The following is a 21,989-nucleotide window of genomic DNA, read 5'->3' on the forward strand; positions in this document are numbered from 1 at the left end:
GGCTTTCACTAGTGTAATTCAGAGGGAAGAGGGTTGAGACATTCAGTGCATGAACTGCTGAAGGTTGTTTCCCTTACTTGAAGTGAGGACTTTGTAATTTTTCTGTTTAAATTATGCTAGGTGAATATTTTAGACCTATCGTATTAAAAAACAGCCGGAGATCAGACATCACAGATAGCAGGGATTACAGATATGATTTTATATTATGAGTTTATCCAATTCCTTTGAAATGGAGAATTACTATGTGGAAAACTGTTACAAACAGAATATTAAAAATTAAGGTATGTGTACCAGGAGGCAAAACAGGACTGGAACTCAGTGTGCTCCTCCTGTCTGGCAACATACTTTGTTTTCTAGAGTGTTTGGTCCATCACCAGGCACAAGTACTGGAATGTTCCTTTGCTGTCTAACCAAATTTGCAGAATCACAGGATATTCTGAGTTGGAAGGAACACACAGGGATCACTGAGTCCAGCTCCTAAGTGCATGAACCACACAGGGATTGAACCCACAACCTCGGTGTTATTAGCACCGTGCTCTGACCAACTGAGCCCGTCTCCAATTGACTTGGGCCACAACAGTGCAATTGATTCAGATGAGCAAAGCAGGGCTTTGTCATGATTTAAACACACTGATTTTTGTTCTAAATTGGTTTGAGGCGTTGCGTCAAGTTTTGTCTTGTGAGGAAAGCATTTCTTGCTGGGACTGCCATATGCTGAGGCCAGCATGTGAGCAAGTGTTAGAATTTTGAGCTGGAATCCGTGTAAGCAATATCCTTCTAGAGGAGTTTACAGCATTGAAGTATGATGGCCATAACATGCATTTTGATCAAGAGCAGAGATTTAAATACTGGCATGAGTCACCTAAAGGACTAAATAAAAATATTTTGGAAACATTGTTTGTGAATGGGGATGACCTAATTTTCAATAACACAAGTTATAACCTTTGTTGATTGCTGTCTGTTTCAGCATCTTTGGGGCAAGATACATATGCCAGGACTTGTTGAGTTCATATTGCTCAGTAGAAGGAAAGAAAAACAGTGCACCTTAACCTAATATTTTAAACACCAAAATACATGATTCTGGTAGTCCTGCCCACTGCAGTGACTTGATTTGCTTGGTTACTTCTGTGCGTCAAGGGACAGTGTTTTATTCAGCAGGACTGATGCTCTCAACTGTTTTGACTGACACACTTAAAACTATAGGAACAAAAAGAATTATTAACTTCAAGTTAATTTCTCTGCCAGGGTTCCAGAGATCATACCCTGACAGACCTTGCAAAAGGGCATCTTGCCAGTCTGCCTGGAAAAGCTTAAGCCTTCCTCCTTGTCCTCATCCTTTAATAGGACTAGACTTTTAGCAGAGCAGTACAAAATAATGCTAAGGCAGATCAGTTATTTCATTCCACATTATCCAAGGTGTAAAATTATCCATAGAATTTCTTGATTCTATCATTTTAAAAGTTTAACAAGATTCTTGTCTAAAAGTTGCTAGCTTCTTACAGTGCCGTAGGTGGTTCTGTGCTCTGTCCTCAGGGACGCTGGGGAGGCAGAAGAGCATACTTTAAAAGGTAGTTTAACAGAACATGTAAAAGACACTTATCCCCTGCTTGCAGTTAAAATAGTGGTATTTACTCTTTCTTTTGGTCTTGTGTACTCGTGAACATCCTCCAGAGTATGTAGGAGGTTCATTCAGTTTCCCTAAGGCTTTAAAACTGTTTTCTTTAGTAGTTCTTGAAAATATAAAGAATTGTTGAACTTTGAGATTTTGTTTAATGTGGTGGCAGTAGAACATTATTATAGTAAAGAAATTCATCTCAGACATTTGCACAGATGTTCTTCTGTGAATTAATATAATATTGGCCCAGACTTTTCATAACTTGTCTTACAAATTACTGTTAAATTTGAGGAGGGAATTGTCATTTTAAGAAGAGAAATTCTGTTTGAAGTAATGTTTGATTAAAATACGTTGACTGGTTTGTACTTTCTCCCTTTAAGAATTGTTGATAATGTTTGAACAAGAGCAAACTTTTACTGATGCTCACCAGTCTAGGCCAAAGATAGCTACTTGTCTGAACCAGACTGCCAAGAGGAGCAGTGTCAAACTTAATTTCTTCCTCCCTTTGCTCAGTAAAGCTTCCCACCATCCCAGATCTCTCCTTCAGCAGTTTTTGGTACCTCACAGAAGAGCATCACTGCAAAAGCAGCCTAGTACATTTCAAGTGTTTTGGGAAGGGAGGTTGTTCATCTTGAAGAGTAATGCTGATAAACGTCACTAAGTAAAACCACACTCTAGTGCAACTTGTGCAACCCATGCCTGCCTCCTAAAGGGAAGAGGTAGGACCTGCTTCAGTGACCCCATTCCAGCCTCAGTCACTGGATGAACTGGGTCAGTCTCTTAAAGTGTGGAGTTGCAGCACTTTTAGAAGCTGCAGTCTCTTATCTTTCCTCCACACCCACAAACTGTCAAGCCTTTGCTATGGAGCCAGAAAAGTAAACTGTGTGTTTGTAATGGTGTGGCTGTGAAGAAAGCTCATCAAATGGGAACACAGTGTAACTGACAGGGAAGTACTTGGAATGTCTGGAGCAGCAATTCCCAGAACTGCTGACTGTCCCATTTATCTCTGCAAGTTATACTCGTGGAGATGTGGTGGTGGTGGTGGTTAAAGTATCAATATTTTATTGATATTTATTATTTTACTTTTCTTGCAAGGGAAAGGTGGGATATAGATTTGTAAAGAAGCTATGACAGGCCACTTTCATGGTTCAGGTTGGAAATGCTCAATGATGCTGGATTTTCTTTCTACTGTAATAAAGTAAAGTCGAGATGTTTGGATCTTGCTGAGAAGGACACACTGCAGAGATCACACCTATTAATATCTTAAACTTTTCTCTGATTTGTTGTGCATGTGACTTACTCTTTTAACAAGCCTTTGGGGAGAAGTATTTTCTGCATACTTTACCTTCAGCCAGGCCTAAATCTGCTAGACTGAGCTTCCTGTGACATAGCCATGGCAAAATAGCTTCAATGTCACCTCATACTTAATTCAGTTCTTGAGAGCAGGACAACATTTTTTTTTCTGAGTACACTGGAATCGCCTTTATTTAAATGCATACCTGTGCCATGGGAATATTTTATATGCAGCACTGAATAAATACAGTAAAGCTTTTGATAGTATGGAACAAGCCTGCTTGTTTCTGAAAGAAATAGAGAAAATGGGATCATTCATGTGCTGAACAGCTCAAGTTATTTCTTTTGCTTGTCTGCTACTCCTTAGCCTCAGATCCCAGTGCTGTCTTGCTGTTGCACTGACAGTGCTGCTGCAGTCAAATGACAATTCTTGTCCCAGAAAATGACAGCTCCACGTGTGAACGCCGGGACCCTGTGCAGGTGACAGGAGGAGGGCTGCGGCTGGGGCAGGGGCCCGGCACCCGCGCTGTGCGCGGCTGTGCCCCTTTTACATAAGGGCAGCGCCGCAGAGCGCCCGGGCACTGCGCATCATGTGATGGGCACACAGGAGCCACCTCCCATGCCTTGCACTTAATCAGTCTTGAGCTCGAGAGGTCATTCAGAGGATGTCATAAATCCCGCTGCAACTGCTGCAGTCTTGTGACTGCTGGGAACTTAGCTCCAGGGGAAATAATGTTCCTAGTTTGGCTAGTTTTGGATGGTAACTCTGCAGTCTGTAAAGCTGATACCTCTAAAACCTTAAGATTTTACTCATTTGCTAGCAGCAATATGCCCTTTTTTTTTTTTTTTTTTTTTCTTAGTTGCCCTGTGGAGACAAAACCTTGAAAATATCTCTTTTCTAATCATAGAAAATGGATTTGATTGGCTGGATTTTGAAATAAAACAACTTGAAATCATTAGGTTTTAAAAAATAAATGCCAGAATACATCTCACTGAGATTGAGTGATCTGTGAAAGAATTTCATGGTATTTCCTTCCCTAAATTTCTCACTATTTTGCAGGAACTAATACGGATTATTTGCAGATCAGGTCTCTCTCTTGATGTTTTTGTTTGTTTGTTTTTTGGTTTTTTGGGTTGTTTGTTTGGGGTTTTTTGTGGTTTTTTGTTTGTTTGTGTTTTTTGGTTTTGTTTGTTTGTTTTGTTGTTGTGTTTGTTTTGTTTTGTTGTTGTTTTGTTTTGGTTTTGGTTTTTTTTCCCCTGAAGAAGTATAAAAGAATAAGAGGCACTCCTTCTGGCTCAGGAACTGCCCCAAGGGCAGATCAATTTGAAAGTACTGCCTAAAATGTAATTTTTAATTTATTTTTTCTTCAGATTAAAATCTTGCTTTAAAACCTGCTACGCTTTGATTATTTCAATAGTCCTGTGCTTCTGAGCTGCAGACTCAGCCCTGCAATGTACAAAAGAAGTCAGTCCAACTTTTGTTGGGGATTTCAGTGATAAAAGAAGCCAAACACTTCAGAAACAAGCTGGGTGAGAACACTGCTAGTGTGATAGAGTACTCTCACTTCTAAACTAGAGATTATTATCACTGCTTACACAGGGGATAAGATTACCAGTTTCTAGTATTTTAAACAAAACCCAGTGATTCTAAAACAGGATGTAAAACACCTACTGACATGGGTACAAAATACTAGACTTGCCTATTCTATCCTCTCTGGGGGAACCTCCTTGCTCCCCAAAGTTTGTGTAACTTTAACCTTGTTAAAATTTCCTCATAAAAACCTCAACTTCCATTTTAACCTTGCACCAACTGCTATCTGTAATTTGAAGCCGTATCAGATTTTCATCATTATGACCATGTTTCTCATGCCCTCCTTCCTTGTGTGAAGTTTCCTTAGGTACTATTCCTGTGTAATGTTGGGTATTTGATAGCCCCTGTGTAGCTAAGCAAGAATGTAGCATTCACTGTGAATTTTTAGCCCATAAATGTTTGTTTGTTTGGAATGAAGAGGTGAAGGAGGAGTAGTTTGGTTAACACTTTTTTCTTCTCTCAGTTCCAAGGAAGTCTATTTTAATCTATGACTTTATTATTTGAAATGATGTCATAATGGTGTTCAATAGTTTTGGTAGCTTCTAAATTGAAAAAAATGAGGAGAAAAAACCCCCTTTATAATGGCTGTAGAAATCTACTGCCAGATTATGGGTATGTAACATGGAACAAATACTGGAAAAATGTCTTTCGGGACTTCTGGTTTTTTAAACACACCTTCCATGTTAATCTTTTTGTGTTATTGTTCATGAATGATCATGATGGCTGAGTACTGTTGGAATTGTGCTTGTTTTTTATTTCATTAGTTGCTGTAAAATTTAAAGGAAGGTTTATTGATGGTTTCTTTTTTTGTTTGGGTGGTTTTTTGATCCTCTTGCAATTCAATATGTATATAGTATCTCACTGGGATAGTAATAACCTGTAGTTACCTGTTAGCTCCAGAAATACTGTGTCTCTATGCTTGCTGCAATAAATTATAGTGCTGGATAATGGGTTAGTGTAGAGTAGAAAAACTGAGATAACTTTGAAATCTCTGAGTCAATATCTGATGTTATCAGAACCTTTGCATTCAGACATGTTTAGCATTCCATCTATATCACAAGGATAATTGCATTTAAAATAGGACTAGCTTGTAAAAAGCAGTCTGTCTGCTATGAACAGAAAAGACAGACAATTAAAAATTATGCGGTGATTTATATCCTTGTCCTGTGTATGCACGTTAACACCAGACATTGTCTTAATCTGGCGGAGGCTGATTTGGAGCTTGCTGGGAAAAGCACCTTCTATGCCTAGCACCTGGCACTGGGGTTAATAAGCCAGACTTTATGCACGCTGAGTTTTGGCACCAATGTTTTCATTGTGTGTTGCTTAGTAATGCAGCCTATCTTCCCTAAGAATAGTGTCTTAGTCACACACACCTGCTTTTTCTCCCCCCCTCCTGTTTTACCTTAGGCTCATAGTTTCATCTTTCATGCCATCTCCCTGTGCACTCATTTTGCATCAGATCAAACCAAACTCCTCTGCTTGCAATGAGTCAGTTACTTGGCCAATGTTAAAAGACTGGAAAAAAGACTTGGCAAAACTCATTGTGCTCTGGGTACCTGTACGAAGCCTGGAACGGGAACCTGAAAAAGGACAAAGTGAACAAAACATGGAATCAAATCCTTCATCCAACTTCAAAACAAGTCACCATTAAAGTAACCCATATTGCCCAGACTAACAGAATAGGTAATTTCATCTGAGCTGCTCTTCTTCATTCCTTCTCTCTGCCTCTGTTGTTCAGGGACACTTACTGCCCTAGCCTTTCCTTTTGTGACGTTTTCTAATGTGCTTCTTCTATCTGCCTTCTGTCAGGTGAGGGTTCTCACACATTTCATTAGGCCAGTATGTCCCCATCGCACTCCTGGTTCATTGCAGACCACAAAGAATGAAACATCGTATTTGAAAATCTTTGCAAAGCAATTTCTCTGGCTTCTGGCTGTAGTTTCAGTGATGGTGAACAGTTGAAAACTTGTCATTTGGAAAACTGTTCTCTGCAATCTTTCAGGTTTTCTTTTGTGTTGAGGATAAAATAAATTTAGTCACTTTAAAAGCTGACAAAGCAAAAGGAATTTCCTAAACTCAGTGGGGTTCTTTTTGAGCAGCCACATCAACATCCTGCACTTGTGATATCTGATCCAACTTAGATCTTTCCTTCAGTTTGATCAGTCAGTCATCTTCTGTTGTTTCCTGTGCCACATCCATGCTCTGCCTTACCTGCCAAGTTTCTAAGAACAGTGTTGGTGATAGCATCCAATCTTGATTTGGAAAAGTTGCTCATTTTAACAGACTTAGAGCATCTGAACAAAGTCTTCCTTCTGACTGTAAAGAGACACCTATCTCTGCACAGTATTTGGAAGGAATTCTTTACCTTTCTCCTGACCACAGTGGTAGCTTTTCTTCATGAAGTTGTTAACTCAGAGAGCCAAGTGATTTACTACCAGAAGAAGCTTTTATAGATATATGTTCTTGGGGTTATATGCCTGGCTGGTTTTGGTGGGGTTGGGATTCTTTTGTTGTTTTGGTTAGTTGGTTGAGTGGTTGTTTTTTTGGTGGGTTTGGGTTTATGTTTGTTTGGTTTTGGGTTTTGGTTTTTTACCTTTGGTAAAGAAGTTACCTGCAATGCAAGACAAGCTGGAATTCAGGTCTCTCATTGATTTTGAGTATACCCTGCTTGGTAACCCTGCCTGTTGCTTAAGTGGAAACTGTATGGCTCACCCATCTTTGAACTGGATTTCTGGATTGCAATCCCAAGTTTTCGATAGACATAAGTTGATTTTTCATCTATCATAGCAGTTTCTTAGTACTGGTTTGGATTGATGGATAGACATAAGCAGCACTTAAATATCTTGCTTTGGTTTACTTCTGTACAAGCAAAACTGAAAGAAAAATGATAAAAGATCTGCATGTGTGGATGCCACACTTGTGTTCTTTCTTCCCTGCTTCTGTAAGTTTCCTTCATCCCAGCTCTATCTCCAGCTCCCTGTAAGAAACGATCCTCTAAACGCAGCAGACTCTGTCAGCAATGCATTCTGGTTGCCTCTGGCCATTTAATCAACCACTCCTCCTTTTGTAGCATGCTTGTGGTGTAGGATCCTTTTGATGGTAAACTCAGCCTTGAGAAGTTTAAATCATTCTTACCTCATAGAGCCAAGGAGGATGTCATCCCCAAGTGATCCTTTCTTTAGGCTGTTTCCTAAGGTATCTTGTTTTGCTGCTGTTTTGTTTCTTGTGGGTTTGCCCCTTTACATGCTGCTTTTAACTCCTGACTTTCAAGATTAACACGAGATAACCTGAGAGGTCGTGTAATACTGATGAAAAACCAAGAAAGCAGCCTGAAGGCAGCTTCCTTATTCCATGTGCTGTGATGAGCAGCTTTGTTTCAGGCACCATGTGCTAGGGTACACCATTCAAGGTGGGATTTCACATGGGGCACAAGTTTGCTATGGCTGCATTCAAGACTTTTCCACCCAATCACCTCCTGAGAAGACAATATTTAGAAGTATTGTCTCCTAGAAGCAATGTTTCTGACAGGAGCAGGGTAAGCCTTGGGACAAAATATAACACGCCAAGGAAGACTCTTCAAGAACAAGGTGCCCCTTGGGTTGTTGAAAAAACAAATATATGTCAGTTCACTTGAAGTGGGGATTTAGAACAACATGGGTAAGGCTGTTAAAAAGTCTTTTTGCATCGTGTTGTGGAGGACAAGTCTGCTTATTTGTGGTCCATTTATGAACAGGTGCAGCTCTTTGGCCCATACCTAGACTAAAATTTGACCATTTAAAGAGATGGTACTTACAAATGTGGTGAATGGAACTTATCTTTAGAAGTCAGTGCAACAGGAGGGAGTTATTTCGCCATCTTGAGATTATTTAATGTCCAAAGGCATCTTAAACTGCAAGCAGACTGATTAAACAGATGTTTGAAAGACTTAAGCAGAAGTTTTAGAGTCAATCAGATAATTCTGTTGAGAGCAAATCTTGAATTACTGTGGAAAGGCATAGTCACTGGCAATAAATCCCAAGATGGGAAGACAAGACATTTCCATGGCCAGTTGGGCTAATAGAATTTATCTAGTATGAATACCTGTTTCACCCCAACACTTTCTGCCAGAAGTGTAAATATGGACTGAGAGAGCTGGTACACTGCTAACAATAGCACAGGGATGGCTGTGGATGTCGATGCTTGGAAGTGAGGAGCTTTATTTCTATGACTACTTGGTCTTTTTTGCCAAGCCTGGCTTTTCACTGGGAGCCCTGAGGTGCAAATTTGACTTTGTCCTTGAGCAAGATACCTTAATTGTATCAAAATTGTATTATTTATACTTGGGATTTAATTTTTTTTTCATAACCATAGCTTATATTGGCACCATCCATTGTACATCCAGCTAGGTTTTCTTTGTGGTTGCTGAAGCTCTCTACAAAAGAACTCAGTTTTCCTCAGTGTGCAAATGCTTCTGCCTTCTATATTAATTAGCTATCAGGATACAATTCTATTTAGGTAAACTACAACTACACAACACAGCCTTTGTTACTCCTGCTCCCTAAAATGTGTTTCTATCACTACTATTTCAGTTTTAATCTTTATCTAACCAGAAGTATCTTTTCTCTACCATAGACCTGATTATTATCTGTCTGAACAGGAAGCATCTAGCTATTTCTCAGAATTTACCAAGCTCAGAATGTCCCACAAACATTTAAATCAAGTTCTTCAAATGTGGGTTAGCTAAGAAACAATGAAACTTCTGCAGCCATCTCCTTCCATCTCAGTCTGGTATTGTTACACAAGTATTGCCGCTTAGGCCTAATTCTGCAGATATTTTTTCTCGTGTGACTTTCCCTTTGTTTTGTGTGCTCCCTCCCCTTTACTTTTGTGTTTTAAGAAGAGGGAGCACCAAAGACTGTAGACAATGTGTGTGCAGGAAGTCTTTCATGATGGATATCTGTTTGTAGATAGTTATCTCAGTCCTGGATCAACACTGAGCAACGGGTTAGAGGGATGGGGAAAACAAGGATAATACTTGGACTTAGAGTAGGAAATTGTAATGGGCTGCCATGTTGCAAGGGATGGAGAGTGAGACGCCAAACAACATCACCACACCCCTAACCCAGCAATTCATCAAGCACTTTGTCAGTATTTGATGAAGTGTCACATCTCTTGTAGCTTGTTAGCTTGCTTTGGAGAGGTTTGGTTTTTGTATATTGTGGCTGGGAAGGTATTTGTGGAGTGCTTAAGTTCTAGGTATTACCACACGCGTCATGCGGTGGTGTTTGGGGTTGTTGTATGCACAAAAATTTACGGCCTGTGCTTGTTTGATTGGCACAAGGTATTGGGTTTTTTCAGTAGCATAAAAGGGAATCTAGATCCAAGTTATTCAGGGGAGCTGAATACTGAATTCCCACCTGCTCAACTTTGTGGTGTTGTGAATCCTGAAAACTGCTTTGCTGTGATACAAGTTAAAACATTGGATGTTAAATATCTTCTCTTTTACATTTGATCCAGAGGAGATGGCTTATATTAGAGCAAAAAGAAATGTTTCTAGTTAGGAGCCCACTGCTTCTTCAGAAGGTGTGTTTCCTGCTGAGGGTAGTGAAGTTCCACTTCTGGCTGTGCAGGCACAATCTTTGTGGGTGTACTAAGCTAATGGCTTCAGCTCTGCCTCGCTCAGTCTGCTGACCCTCTCAAAGCTGAGTGGCAAAATAAGGATCTGCAGTGACAACTGATGTTCCTCCTTCTGGTGGGAGCTCTGAGCCCTTAAGAATCATCTCTCCTTCAGAGTCTTTCTGCCTCAACTTCTAAGCAGCAGTGGATGGCTGACCAGGTCATCCAAGAATGAATCCTAGAGACTCAAGAGTATTCCTTGGCAGCCAGAATACTGAAAACCAGCTGTAATGTCAAAGAAACTTTTAATTGGTAAAGTATATGCAGAATGCCTGGTTTTTAATCGTCTGCTACCTAGTTTGCTATAAATGCAGAAATGGAGTAGAATTTATTTTCCAGTAAAGATAAAAGCAGAAGTTTAGGAGAGAAAAATTACTGACAACCCAAAGTTAAAACAGTGGTTACCAGGGATAGAGGAGAAGAGGAAGGAGTACTTGAGCAGACTCAGGAAGGAAATACTATGTTCTTTTTCAAGATTTCATCTTTGACACCAGTCTTTGGCTAGTGAGTACTTGTTCAAGTAACTGGGAAAGTGGAGGAGTGTTTACCTCCTATTGGGTGCAGTGTTCATGGATGTGGGGGTGTGGTGTTTGTTTATGTACCCACGTGTGGGTGAAATGGAAAAATGTGGTTCAGTTCCTCTTTCCACTTCCATTTAGGTAATACACTGATATAAATGTTTTAATCAACATTGATGAAATTTTAAGCTGCTTTACTCTTTCTTCTGGGGTGTGTGTGTTTTGTTATTTGGTTGGGTTTTTAAGGGAAAAAATCATAAAATAAAATGTATCTGCTGAATCACTCTACTGCAGGAAAAGATGAAAACAGGAAACCTCTTCAGACTGAAGTGGTGCTATGCAAAATGATATACAGATTTTTCTGTAACAGATATGTTTAAAAGTCATTGCTAAATGGCCCTTAAACCGACTTCCATCTGATACAAGCCAGTGTTGGTGTAGGAGAGCGCTGTATAAAACAAGTACAGAACAAAATCTGACCGGATCCAGGTCTAACAGGATTGTTACTCCTTTTTCTTTGTCTGAGATTGATGCTCTGAATCACCTAAAATGGTCAGTCAGGTAGTCAGATCCAAGGTGTCATAAGTCCATGAAGGATTGGTTTTTCTGTCATCACTCTACGTGTGTAATTAATTATGAGTTTAATTATATGGGTCTGGGGTATGTTAATGTGCATAAGTTACACCTGGGCATTTACAGCAGTTGTTTTGTACTCATACCTTCAGTATTTATGCACGAGAGCCTTCGGTAGGGTTCATGAGGTTTACACAGGCAGGGAATGCTGATTTCTCATTATTCCAGAGGAAGAGGAGCATTGAGTCCTGTTAACAAACCTCTTCTGCAGGGTGGCAGAACTGCCCCGTGTTTCTGAGGTCCGCTCTGTGCCAGCCATCGTTCGCACCAGCTCCTTCTGGCATGACTGGGCAAAGCCCAGTGTGTGCCTGGTGGCTCATCCCAGGTGGGAAGCCTGGAGTGAAGCCAGGGACTTGTGCAGTAGGGCCAGTGCTGGCACGAGGGAGAGTACAGGAACGCCGGAGGGAAAATAAAGGAGTGTCAGACTTATGCCAGGGCTGGTGGGAGATACAAATTGTTGAAATTGGCATCGTGCCCTAATGCTAGCCAAAAGGTGCAGAACCTTGCTAAATTGCTCAGTGGGAGTTCAGACCCAAGCATTGTGCAGTCTGGGGAGTGCAGGATAAGCCAGACATGTACGATTGAGAACAATGGGAAAGCTGTTCACAGGAATACTTTCCTTTATAAACTGTATTTTTATCAGACCACTTTTAAATTTCTGTTATCAAAGCTTGACTAAATGCTCCCCTCTCAAGAGTGTTTGAGGGAGTGAGACTGGGATTTAATTCACTGGAGATATCTTAGTCCCATTTTGGTTTGGGTAGCATCTGCTGATCTGATAAAGAGACTCTATGGAAAAAGTTACTTTTATTAAGTATGCTCTCTATGTATGATACATGCTTGAATTATTAATGGTGCTGCTTCCTACAACCTAACTGTGAGAACTGCTCGCAGGAGTTCTTGTAAAGTTGTGCGAAGAGGTGGTCTAGGAGGATGAAGTCTGACAGCGTCAGACAAAGATTGATATCTCTGTAGCTGGACATTGTCTGGAGAGTTTGCCTCCTGCTGTCAGATATTAGAATGCCTTTGTATTAAAAAACCCCAAACAACCAAATACTAAAATCCAACCTCAAGGAAGTATTTATCCTCAGCACCCTCTTCTGGGCGAGTTGACAGGTAAGAGTTCTTAAAATCTTTCGTATTGTTTTAAATTACCTTGTCTCCTCAGTATCTCTAATGTTCTGGGAAGCTTACAGCTTCTGATTGGAGTTTACTGAGTTGATAAACTCTGATTGGAGTTTACTGTGTGTAAAATACATTTTAAAATTTTCTTTGTTGTGGTGGATGTATATGGTTTATTATTTTGTTTTAAATATTTATTTTTATAATAGTTCACTTCATTCTAGATATTTTTCATATCTCCATGAAGGTGCTACACACATGGCATTATACAGTATTTTTAGCATAACCAATGAATATTGTGGAGACTGAAATAAGCACTGCTTTAGAAGCCCAAGCACCTGCAAGACAGCTAGCTGTCATTTAATGGAAACAATGTACACCTAATTTCCTTTTACTTTCTTGCTGCCGTGGTAGCTTTCTAGTTGTCTGTCATTCTGTGTTTGAAATGCCATGGTGATAGAGCCACAGGAGAGAACAGCATAGAGCTGCTGGTTTCTCAGTCACAGCTGCAAAAGGTACACTCCATAAGCAACCACTTGAGGTGCCTTTTGGCAAAGAAGGGGAAGCTTTTCCCATGAAACCATGGAAACTTGAACATGTGGACTTTATTTTGCCAAATGTGCGCCTTTCTGATCTGCTGGTATGGTTGCTACGTGGACTCGTGTTAGGAGAGCCCTGTGGATTGTGCGAGGTTGTGTCTAACTGGGACTTCTAATCTGCACCTGGCAAACAGGGCCTTATGTGAGCTCCTCTTTTGCTATGTGCTAAGACTGAATTCTGCATCCCACATTCTGGCTAAGAGAAGTGTCCAAGGGAGAAGGTTTTTATTAAAAAATATGTTTTCCCAGAAACTTCTTAGTGAAAGCCAACTCTTTTGCATTCCTAGTAATTTACTTTTCCCTCATTTGTTCTGGGACTTGGCAAAAAGTTCAGTGTCTCCAGGAGTCATTGGAGCCATACAGCAATGACCTTTCCTTCATGGAAATCTCACATTCCTACAGTTAACAGCTTCATACTTCACACTGAGAAAAAGGTGGATGTGATGTAGAACATGCAAGCATGGTGAGAAGAGGTTGAAGGTGTGAAATGTGAGCTACCAACAAGGCTGGTCAAAGAAAGCCAGATGTACAGAAGAGAGATGAGTAGGAGAGTAGAAAAATCAAATGGCAGGCGAAGTGTTTAGAAGCTAAGAAGAACTTTATCTAGTTACTTAGCTACAGTGCCTTGTCAGAGAAATGTTACATTCAGGCTTGAACTTAACCTTCGTGTTGAAGACTGAACATGGGTTCTTATCACAAATCTTCAGTCAGTTGGTGTGTCACTGATGCTTACCTTTCTGCAGGACAGAAAATACCTTCTTCTGTGGCTGGCCTTGATGTTCTGAACAAAGAACATGTTGCTTGTAGCAGTCTAATTCTTAACCATTTCACTTTGTGCTCTTTCCTCAGAGGATGTGCTGAGTAAAGATGCTGGGGAGTGTGCAATATGCCTGGAAGAGCTGCAGCAAGGAGATACTATAGCACGGCTGCCTTGCCTCTGCATATATCATAAAGGGCAAGTATTCCTTAGGATGGATATAAAATTTCAGGAGGTTGCCTTTATGGAGTAACTTTTCTTAAGGGGTGCTTAAAGAAGTGCTTAAGCTTCATTGCTTTTGCACTGAAAAACAACAAAGAAACACCGGTAGCAACCTTAAAGATGTTTTTTAAATTACATCTTTCTGCATCTCTACCAAATGTATTTGAAGTTAATTTTCCCTGCTACAGGCTTTTCATTTTTGGAAAATCACCTGGATGGGGAAGGAATGTGTATCATGGCTGAGGAACTTAGGTCCTGTGGGCTTAAGTTTTTTCAAATGCTAATAGAGTTGGGCAGAGAGAGAGAGGGGAATGGTTTTTTAACCCATTTCATTTTTTTTCCCATAAGTGTCTGTACTTTACAGAAAGTAAAATGTCAGTGAATGATATAAGCAAGATGATAATGTTAATAGTGAATTGAACTGTGTACAAAATCTGTAATCTGTAAAATGCTTCCTTAGAAAATTTTAACACTTAAGAAATTTAGGTTTTCAACAGTGTTTAATACCCAAACATTACTGTGGTTTGGGGTTAATAATTTTCCCAGTGATGTGTGTACATGCATTTAATTCTTTGTATAATATAAAATTCTACTAGTCATTGAAACTGAGAAACCAATTTATATTCATATCCTACTGCTAAATGTTACTGGTATTCATGTCAATTGTTTTCATTTTTTGTCTTGTATCCAACAGCTGCATAGATGAATGGTTTGAAGTAAATAGATCTTGCCCTGAGCATCCATCAGATTAAGACAAGATTCATATTTTTAGGTAATGTTTATTTATGTTTCAACAATAAATATTTTGATTATCTGAAATAACAGTACTGTTTCTTTTTAATTGTGAATTTACTACTGTGTCTCAGAACTACAACATTAATCAGTAAGGACTAATGTATATTGCAGTATAGGTTAAAGGTTTCTACATCCTTGGCATGGTCTACACCATGGTATGGTCTTTCCAGTTTTAGAACTGGAAACTGGCAAGTCAATATCAAGAAACCTTCAGCATTAACTTTCTAAGAGTATTTTTCCATAGAAATGAAACAAAATTAAAATAATTACACAAAAAATTGTGTAATTTTGGATTGTTCCGTGAGTACTGGCATGTATTTCTGACAGAAGGCTTTTGGAATCATATGAAAAGGTTGAAGCTAGGTATTTTCAAAACTACTTAATTGTTAATGCATTCCAGGATGTTTAAAGCATAGAAATAAAATAAAAAATGTTGATGTGTTTCTATCCATCCCGTCTCACAGAAGTTCACATTTTTCCAGCTTATGTTTTGTGTTAATGATTGCTGATCTGCAATCTGTGTTAAAAGTTTACGGGATAGTTTTATTCTTTAGTTGACTGACTCAGAAATCTTATCTAACATTAAACAATTGCCCCTAAGCCTTGCAAAGCAACAATTGTCATAATTCTTAGAGAAATAGAGATATCTGAAATTCTGTCTGGTAGCTGAGAGTTTGGTTTTGTTGTTCTGAGGGAAAGCTAAAAAAAAATAATCTAGCATTTACTTGTGCATTTGCTTCATGTTGCTTTGTGTGTCTGTGTTAGTGGGGTAGCAAAGAAAACCTCAAGGAATATATCCTGCTACAGAGATAATTGTTTCAACCTCAGGGCAGTGTTAGGCAAAATTAATAAACAAACACATTTCCTATATTGCCCCCAATCTGTGGTTGTGGCAGAAGGCTGCATGCTGTTCCTGAACACCTCTGTCTCTGTATATGCTCATGGCTGTCCTCATGTTAAATTCTCTTTGCTTGTTCAACAGCAGGGATGGTGAATGACTGGGGGCTCAGGAAAAAAGGGGAAGGGGAAGGAAAACTCACTGGTGGTGCTTATGCTGTTTGAGTGGTTTCTGTACTGAAATGATGATATTTTGTCTTCTGCTTTTCCAACAGCTGCTTCCACTGATCAGAAAACATAGATGTGAGGTTCCCTTGCTGAACACAGCGTGCCTGGCTTGAGACTTAGTTCTTTGTGGCTGAAAAAGGCAAAGATGGACAGCGACACGGAGAAAGCATTGCAGACACCGTTACTTGCCAGTAGTGCTCAGTATACCAAACACTCATGCAAAGGACACACAGGGATTTTGAAAATGCTGCACATCCTGTAACAATCGACTCCCCAGAGACATTACTGACACTATTTTGTATCGAAGGCCAAAGTTTTCAGCCTAACTTCTGGTTCTGTGAAGAAGCGAGTTATTGGACATGTTTCCTACTGCCTCCAGTGGAAGCAGAGACGTTCGATACCTGCTATCTGAGACCCTCGCAGGGGGAAAGCCCCAGATTTGAGTGGGAACGTTTTCACCTTCTCGTTGGCTGAAGAACAGTAAATGGCAAACTAAATAAAATCTAACAGTGTGACCTTAATTTCCTGAATTCACACCCTGTTTTACGTTCTTCACTTTTTTCAAGAACAGAAAACATAAACCGCTCCGCATAGGAATACTGTATTTCAGAGTTTTGTAACTAAACCTTTGTCACAGTGCAGTCCAAAGAGTAAAACCAAGACAGGTAACTAATTTATATTGATCAAGCTATGGAGATTGTTGAAATCTGCACACTGTATTGCTATTTAAGTAACTAAAACATCTCTTTTACTGCTTGTGAGTCAAAATGACAGAAAGAAATGCAGCAAAGCAAAATCTTACAGCTATGCAACTTTTTTTAAAATAGGAAAAAGAAAAGAATTACCAATTTTAAGTGCTGCCAGTTAAGGTAATTTGTTTAACGGGTATTTTTTTAAAGATGTTTCAGGTAATTATTTTGTTGTACTACTCTCATCTCCAGGCTGCCTCCTGAGGAGTTAATGAATAACTGCAAATGTGGGCACAGTGAGAGGTTTTTATAGGCATGGGCAAGATAACATCGAGGTGGGATTTGTGTTTATTTTTCAAACATGCGCAAGTTCCTGTTTCCTTGTTTGAATGTCTTTTTTTTTGGTGGCAGGACCTGTAGTACTTTGCATCTAAACCCTTGGTGTCTTCATGTGGAGACCAGCATTTGACAGTGTGGGTTTTTGTTTCGTTTGGGTTTTGTTTTGTTTTTAATGCATCTGCATTTGTTTAATTTATTATTATTTTACTGTAATATATTGGTATACCAGAGCTCCACAAAACAGGATGTCTCTGGGTGGGTACACCAAGTAAAACTGTGGATATGTGTTAGTTCCCACAAAGTATCACAGTAAAATTTTTTTTTTAAAAAAGAAATAAACTGGAACAGATATCAGGGTTAAGAAGCATAATTTTTATATCAAGAATTAATTGTAGTAGTTTCTGAATTTCACAACACAGGGAAGAGTTTATGAATATTTATTAGCAACAGTATTCTTAGTGAGTTTCAGTAGTTAAAATAAGTTGCACAACACTTCAAATGTTTTTCTTGTACATAAATAATTCTGGTTGTTTTTTTCTTTGGGTTTTTTTTGGGTTTTCTTTTTTGGTTGTGGGTTTTTTTTTGTTTTTGTTTAAGTACACATTTCTCTCTGTTGCTGCTGTTATTTATATCAAAAAGGGCAAAGAACAGGAGCAACTGCTGCTATCTGGAGAACAAATGCAGTGCATGTTCCTAAACTCTCCCATCTTGCTTGAAGAGCAGTTCTTCCCTGGATAACATTTTTCTCCTGAATGTTGCTCTGCAAAATGCCTTTGTACGCTGCAAATCTAAAGAAGTCCAAACTAGATAATTGTTGCAATTGCCAGTGCAGTTTCTACACTTTTGGGCTTGCATCACTGGTTTCAGCTGAACCTGTAAGCTATGGAGCCCTGTTGAGTTCTCTTTTTCAGTGGGAGCAAAATCATTTTGTCACACTTTTGATTCTGTAGTCACATCAAATGTACAGTCATTCCCTGTACAGAGTCCTTTTTCAATGAGAATATTTGTGTTGCCTTGTATTATCTTGGGGGAGGGAGGGGATGAGGAATTACAGCACCTGTAATATTCAAGTAGTGGTGTTGCCTGCAGGCCCATTTTCCCAATATTTTAAACTCCTGATATCTTCTGATAGTAAAACTTTTCCATTTGCATTGATTTAATGTTTGCTGTTGGCTTCATACCTATGGAAACTCAGCTGTAGTCATGTAAAGGGGGTAGGTCAGTGTTTTGATGTCCTGTGCTCTGAGGTCATAGATAGTCTTTGGCTTGAGGGTTAAGTAGGTAAATACAACAAACATAAATCTGTTTACAGCTTGAGCTCAGTTTTGGTAGTTCATACTTCTAGTTCACTTACTGTTTCCTCAAAAAGGTTCATTTTCCTTATTCAGATAGAAGTAGCTGATTTTTAAAGACCCAGCAGTTAGGACTATTGTTAGGACTATTTAGGAAAAGTGTTGGAAAACCAGGTCACTAGTCATTGCACTGGTGATGCTTTTGCAGACAAGGGTCCATCGCTGCTTCCATCAGCATAGCAGAGCCGCAATTCCTTGGATTATTTGAGGAACTGATACAAGGTCAGTCTAAGTTTGATGTTCTTGATCCAGAAATCTCTTCTGAAAGACTATGGGAGGTTTTCTTGTATACCTGTCACACAGACCAAGCATGGAATGACCCTGGAAACACGGGAGCAATACTTGGGTTTGAAAACACCTGTGGAAACTCACCTAGGTAAGCTTTCTGTCACCATCAGCTGGTGATGACCATGCTGTAGGCAGAGTTGTAGTCACAGACAACACCTTCATTTTGAAAACATCCTCACAGGGGTGTCGACTCATTGTGCTTCAGAAGGGAAAAATAAACACCAAACAAGTCCTGTGTCTCAAACAAGGAACACCACACTTGTCCACAAGAAGCAATAACTTCAGTTTTGGTGCGATATGCTTCTTTGCCTGTAAATATCTTGAGATTGCCAATTCTGTGCTGTTTCAGAGTATTTTCTGTCATCTGGTTTATCTCTTCCCTAAGTATGTAAGGGTGTGAAACAATTCCCATACTCAGGTCTGCCATAAACATGCTGCTTGCCAGCAGGGGAAGAGTAGATTTGACTCTGTCTTAAAATGTGCGATTTTTCTGAACTTGTAGCATACCCATGTCTCTTGAGTAGCAACTCGTGTTTTGAAATTCATAGTGGAGGTGCCTGTGAGTTGGATTGTATATAACCATACCTGTCCAATAGCAAGGGAGTCAAGACTGCTGTCAGCACAGGGCACCCTTTGTCCTGGCTCTTAGAAGTCAGTATATCCATAATAATGCTTCGCTTTGGAAGGAGGTAGCTCATTTTCTTTCAGTGTGTACGTTCAAAATTATTTGAGTGGGATGCAAAAGCAAAAATATGAAGCACAACACAAATTATTGGTATTTTATTTTTGGGAGGGATAAAGCCAAAACCAGATGGTCTTATTTGTAGTCAAGTTAGCTGTCATAATCAAGAGTAAGTGTACTGGGGAATTTTGGAATGGAAAACATGTAGGCAATGTACAAAAGTGTGGGTGGATACTTGTGACCTTGGTTTTTTCCCTGCTTCCCCCCTTATGGTGTAAAGGGGGTTTATGACTGAATCTCAATATTATCTTATCCTACTTCTTAATTTTAGGAGCACTGGGTTTTTAATTAAGCCTTGCTGAAAGGCTGGAGAGCTGGTAAAACAGACTCCCAGGAGACTGAAATCTCAGCAAATATGGGAAAGATCATTTTTATTCAGCAATGTGGATCTTTGATGTTTCTGGAGGGGTATGTCTAATATGTGAGATATGCTTAAGAACACTTCTAGTGCGCTGCCTTTTCTATGTGAGGGCTTTAGAAAATTGCTCCATTTCTTCCATGTTCCACCAAAAGCAAGGAACTTGGCACCTGAATGTTACTCTTCTCTCTTTGTAAACGGTGGCAAAACACGTGGGTTTTGATACAGGCAGTGATCTGAGTTTCTGTGGCTTTTAGCCACTTTCCTGTATTGAAACAGCATTTGTGTGCAAATTTAGTACTAATTTTGCTTTGCTGAGGGACTTCCACGCACCTGGGAGTGCAGAAGTGCTACTGTGGGATCTTCCAGCTCACCTTTGCCAGTGGAGGATTATCACTTTTCTTGATGAGTGCTATATTTCATGATTCACGTTCTGCCCTTCCAAGCTTTAAAGTCATTTTAGTATCAATTTCTTCTCGCCTAGCTGAAGATGAGATATATGTTAGGCCATATTCCCATATGAATAGGCTTTCCATTGGCATCAGCAAAAGTGATGTAAGAGGTTGTAACTGTAAGAGAAGGCTTGTTGTGGGTTTCCTACAATCCAGCCAAATGTGGGTTTTTTCATGCAGCTTCTACCACTTAACTTTTTGTCATTCAAGACTCTGCATGAGAAATTCACAACAGGACTATATCCAGGATTTGTTTCCTGAATGGAAAACATGTGATGTTTCTGTTTCTCCACATGTTAATCTGCTTCTAAAATCAAGTTGGAGATGTTTTAGCCTCTTGGGGGTTAAAAAAATCAACCCAGTCCATACTCTCAAATTACATTTGGTTATCTTACTCCACAATTGTAGGCTGGCTTCCCAAGCTGCTTGTGTTCTGTAAAGTCATGTCTCAATTAGTACATCAGAGCTGATGATGGGATAAGCTGCAAAATGACCTCACTGTGGGGCATTATTAGTTGTTGAAGACTTGCTCAGGTAAACCACCATAGGAATATCCTGCACCTGAAAAAGGCTGGACTTGGTTCTGTCTTGGATCTAATAAGTTTCCAGTGTATAAGAAGTAGAAGGCAGCCAGCCCACTCACTGATCTTTCTGGCAGCTTTTAATCTATGTGTGTTTGTTTGAGAGACTTTTGCCCTTGGGTGTGCTTTGGCAAAGATTTTGCAACGATAAATAGGATTTGCTCGATTCTGGCAGAGTTTCAAGTGTAAGTAACCCGACGTTGCAAGAACATAATCTGTTGCTGAATCCTGTTCTTCTTGTTTTCCCTTAAATCTGTCCCTTTTAATGCTGATATATTTCATAGTAAACACTTCTCAACATGACTGGTCACAAGCTCTCAAGGTGTGAAATTCTAAGAGGAAGAAACATCAAAGCTCGATTCTGTGCTCTTGTATATATTCAGATGAAGCTGGAGTATTTGTTACCATACAGTGAAGAATTCTCCCCTAGCTGATATTGCCAAAGCACTATAAATTTCAAGGAAAGAAGGGACGTGGCGTAGCTGTAGAGAGGGGATGCTTTAATTAACTACATGAAAATTACTTGTAACAAATTTACGCTGAATGAGTGTGGCACTGAATGAGTGGTGATCCAGTGTTAACCTTTATCCCGTGATTACGAATCTCATTCTGGCTCTTCCTACCCTTTGGCAGATCCCTGCTGGTAGGGAGCAGAATGTGTACTCCCTTTTTTTATATGCCTCTTCCTACAGAGCTAACCTTGCCCACAGTGAGTTAGAGGGAAGTCCATCCTAGCTTCTGAAATGCCACCTGTACGTGCAGTGGTAATGAACAAGATACCTTCTTTCGTTACCCGGAGCGGAAATTGGAATGTAATTTGCAATGTCTAATGTAAATGTAAAACATATTTGTTTGTTTTGTTGGATCTTTTTTCTTTTTTTAATTGAGCAGTATGATTGCAAGTTGACTTAAGTTGTTCCAAGGTACTCTTTTCAGTGGTTTGCCAGTACATAATCATGAATGAAAATATTTTTTTATTGATTTTTAGGTTGTATGTTTAACATTCCATTCATGTAAAATATGTACAAATATATGTAATAAATCTTTTGAAGCACAGTTTTCTTCACATTTCCAGGTGATTTTTTTTTAAGTATTTCTCAAAGAGACATTGCTGTGAGACAGAACTTCTGTATGTCTGTGCTGCAGTCTGAGCTGAAGCAGAGGAAGGAAAAGCAAGTGCATGGTTTAGAGTGACAGCCAGAAAAGCAGCTTGGCACCTCACCTGTCTGCAGTCCTGCAGGTGGGAGTGCAGCTCTCTGGGCCAGCCTCTGGCCCTCTGAGCCCCTCTCACTCTTCACCTGTCCCACAAGCAGTGATGGG

At 39.6% G+C, this 21,989-nt stretch overlaps 1 protein-coding gene across 1 annotated transcript in view; it reads left to right on the forward strand.

Annotated features, from left to right (window-relative positions):
* The window catches only part of ZNRF2 (zinc and ring finger 2), a 56,683-nt gene extending 34,958 nt beyond the window's left edge, over positions 1–21,725 (forward strand). The window contains exons 3-5 of the mRNA XM_063408227.1: positions 13,879–13,984; positions 14,703–14,780; positions 15,916–21,725. Coding sequence (XP_063264297.1) covers positions 13,879–13,984; positions 14,703–14,760 — 164 coding nt within the window. The 3' untranslated portion in view covers positions 14,761–14,780; positions 15,916–21,725. The remainder of the gene's footprint in view (positions 1–13,878; positions 13,985–14,702; positions 14,781–15,915) is intronic.
* The last annotated feature ends 264 nt before the right edge of the window (positions 21,726–21,989 follow it).

The sequence above is a fragment of the Prinia subflava genome, chromosome 1 (genome assembly GCF_021018805.1).
Source record: "Prinia subflava isolate CZ2003 ecotype Zambia chromosome 1, Cam_Psub_1.2, whole genome shotgun sequence".
NCBI lineage: Eukaryota > Metazoa > Chordata > Aves > Passeriformes > Cisticolidae > Prinia > Prinia subflava.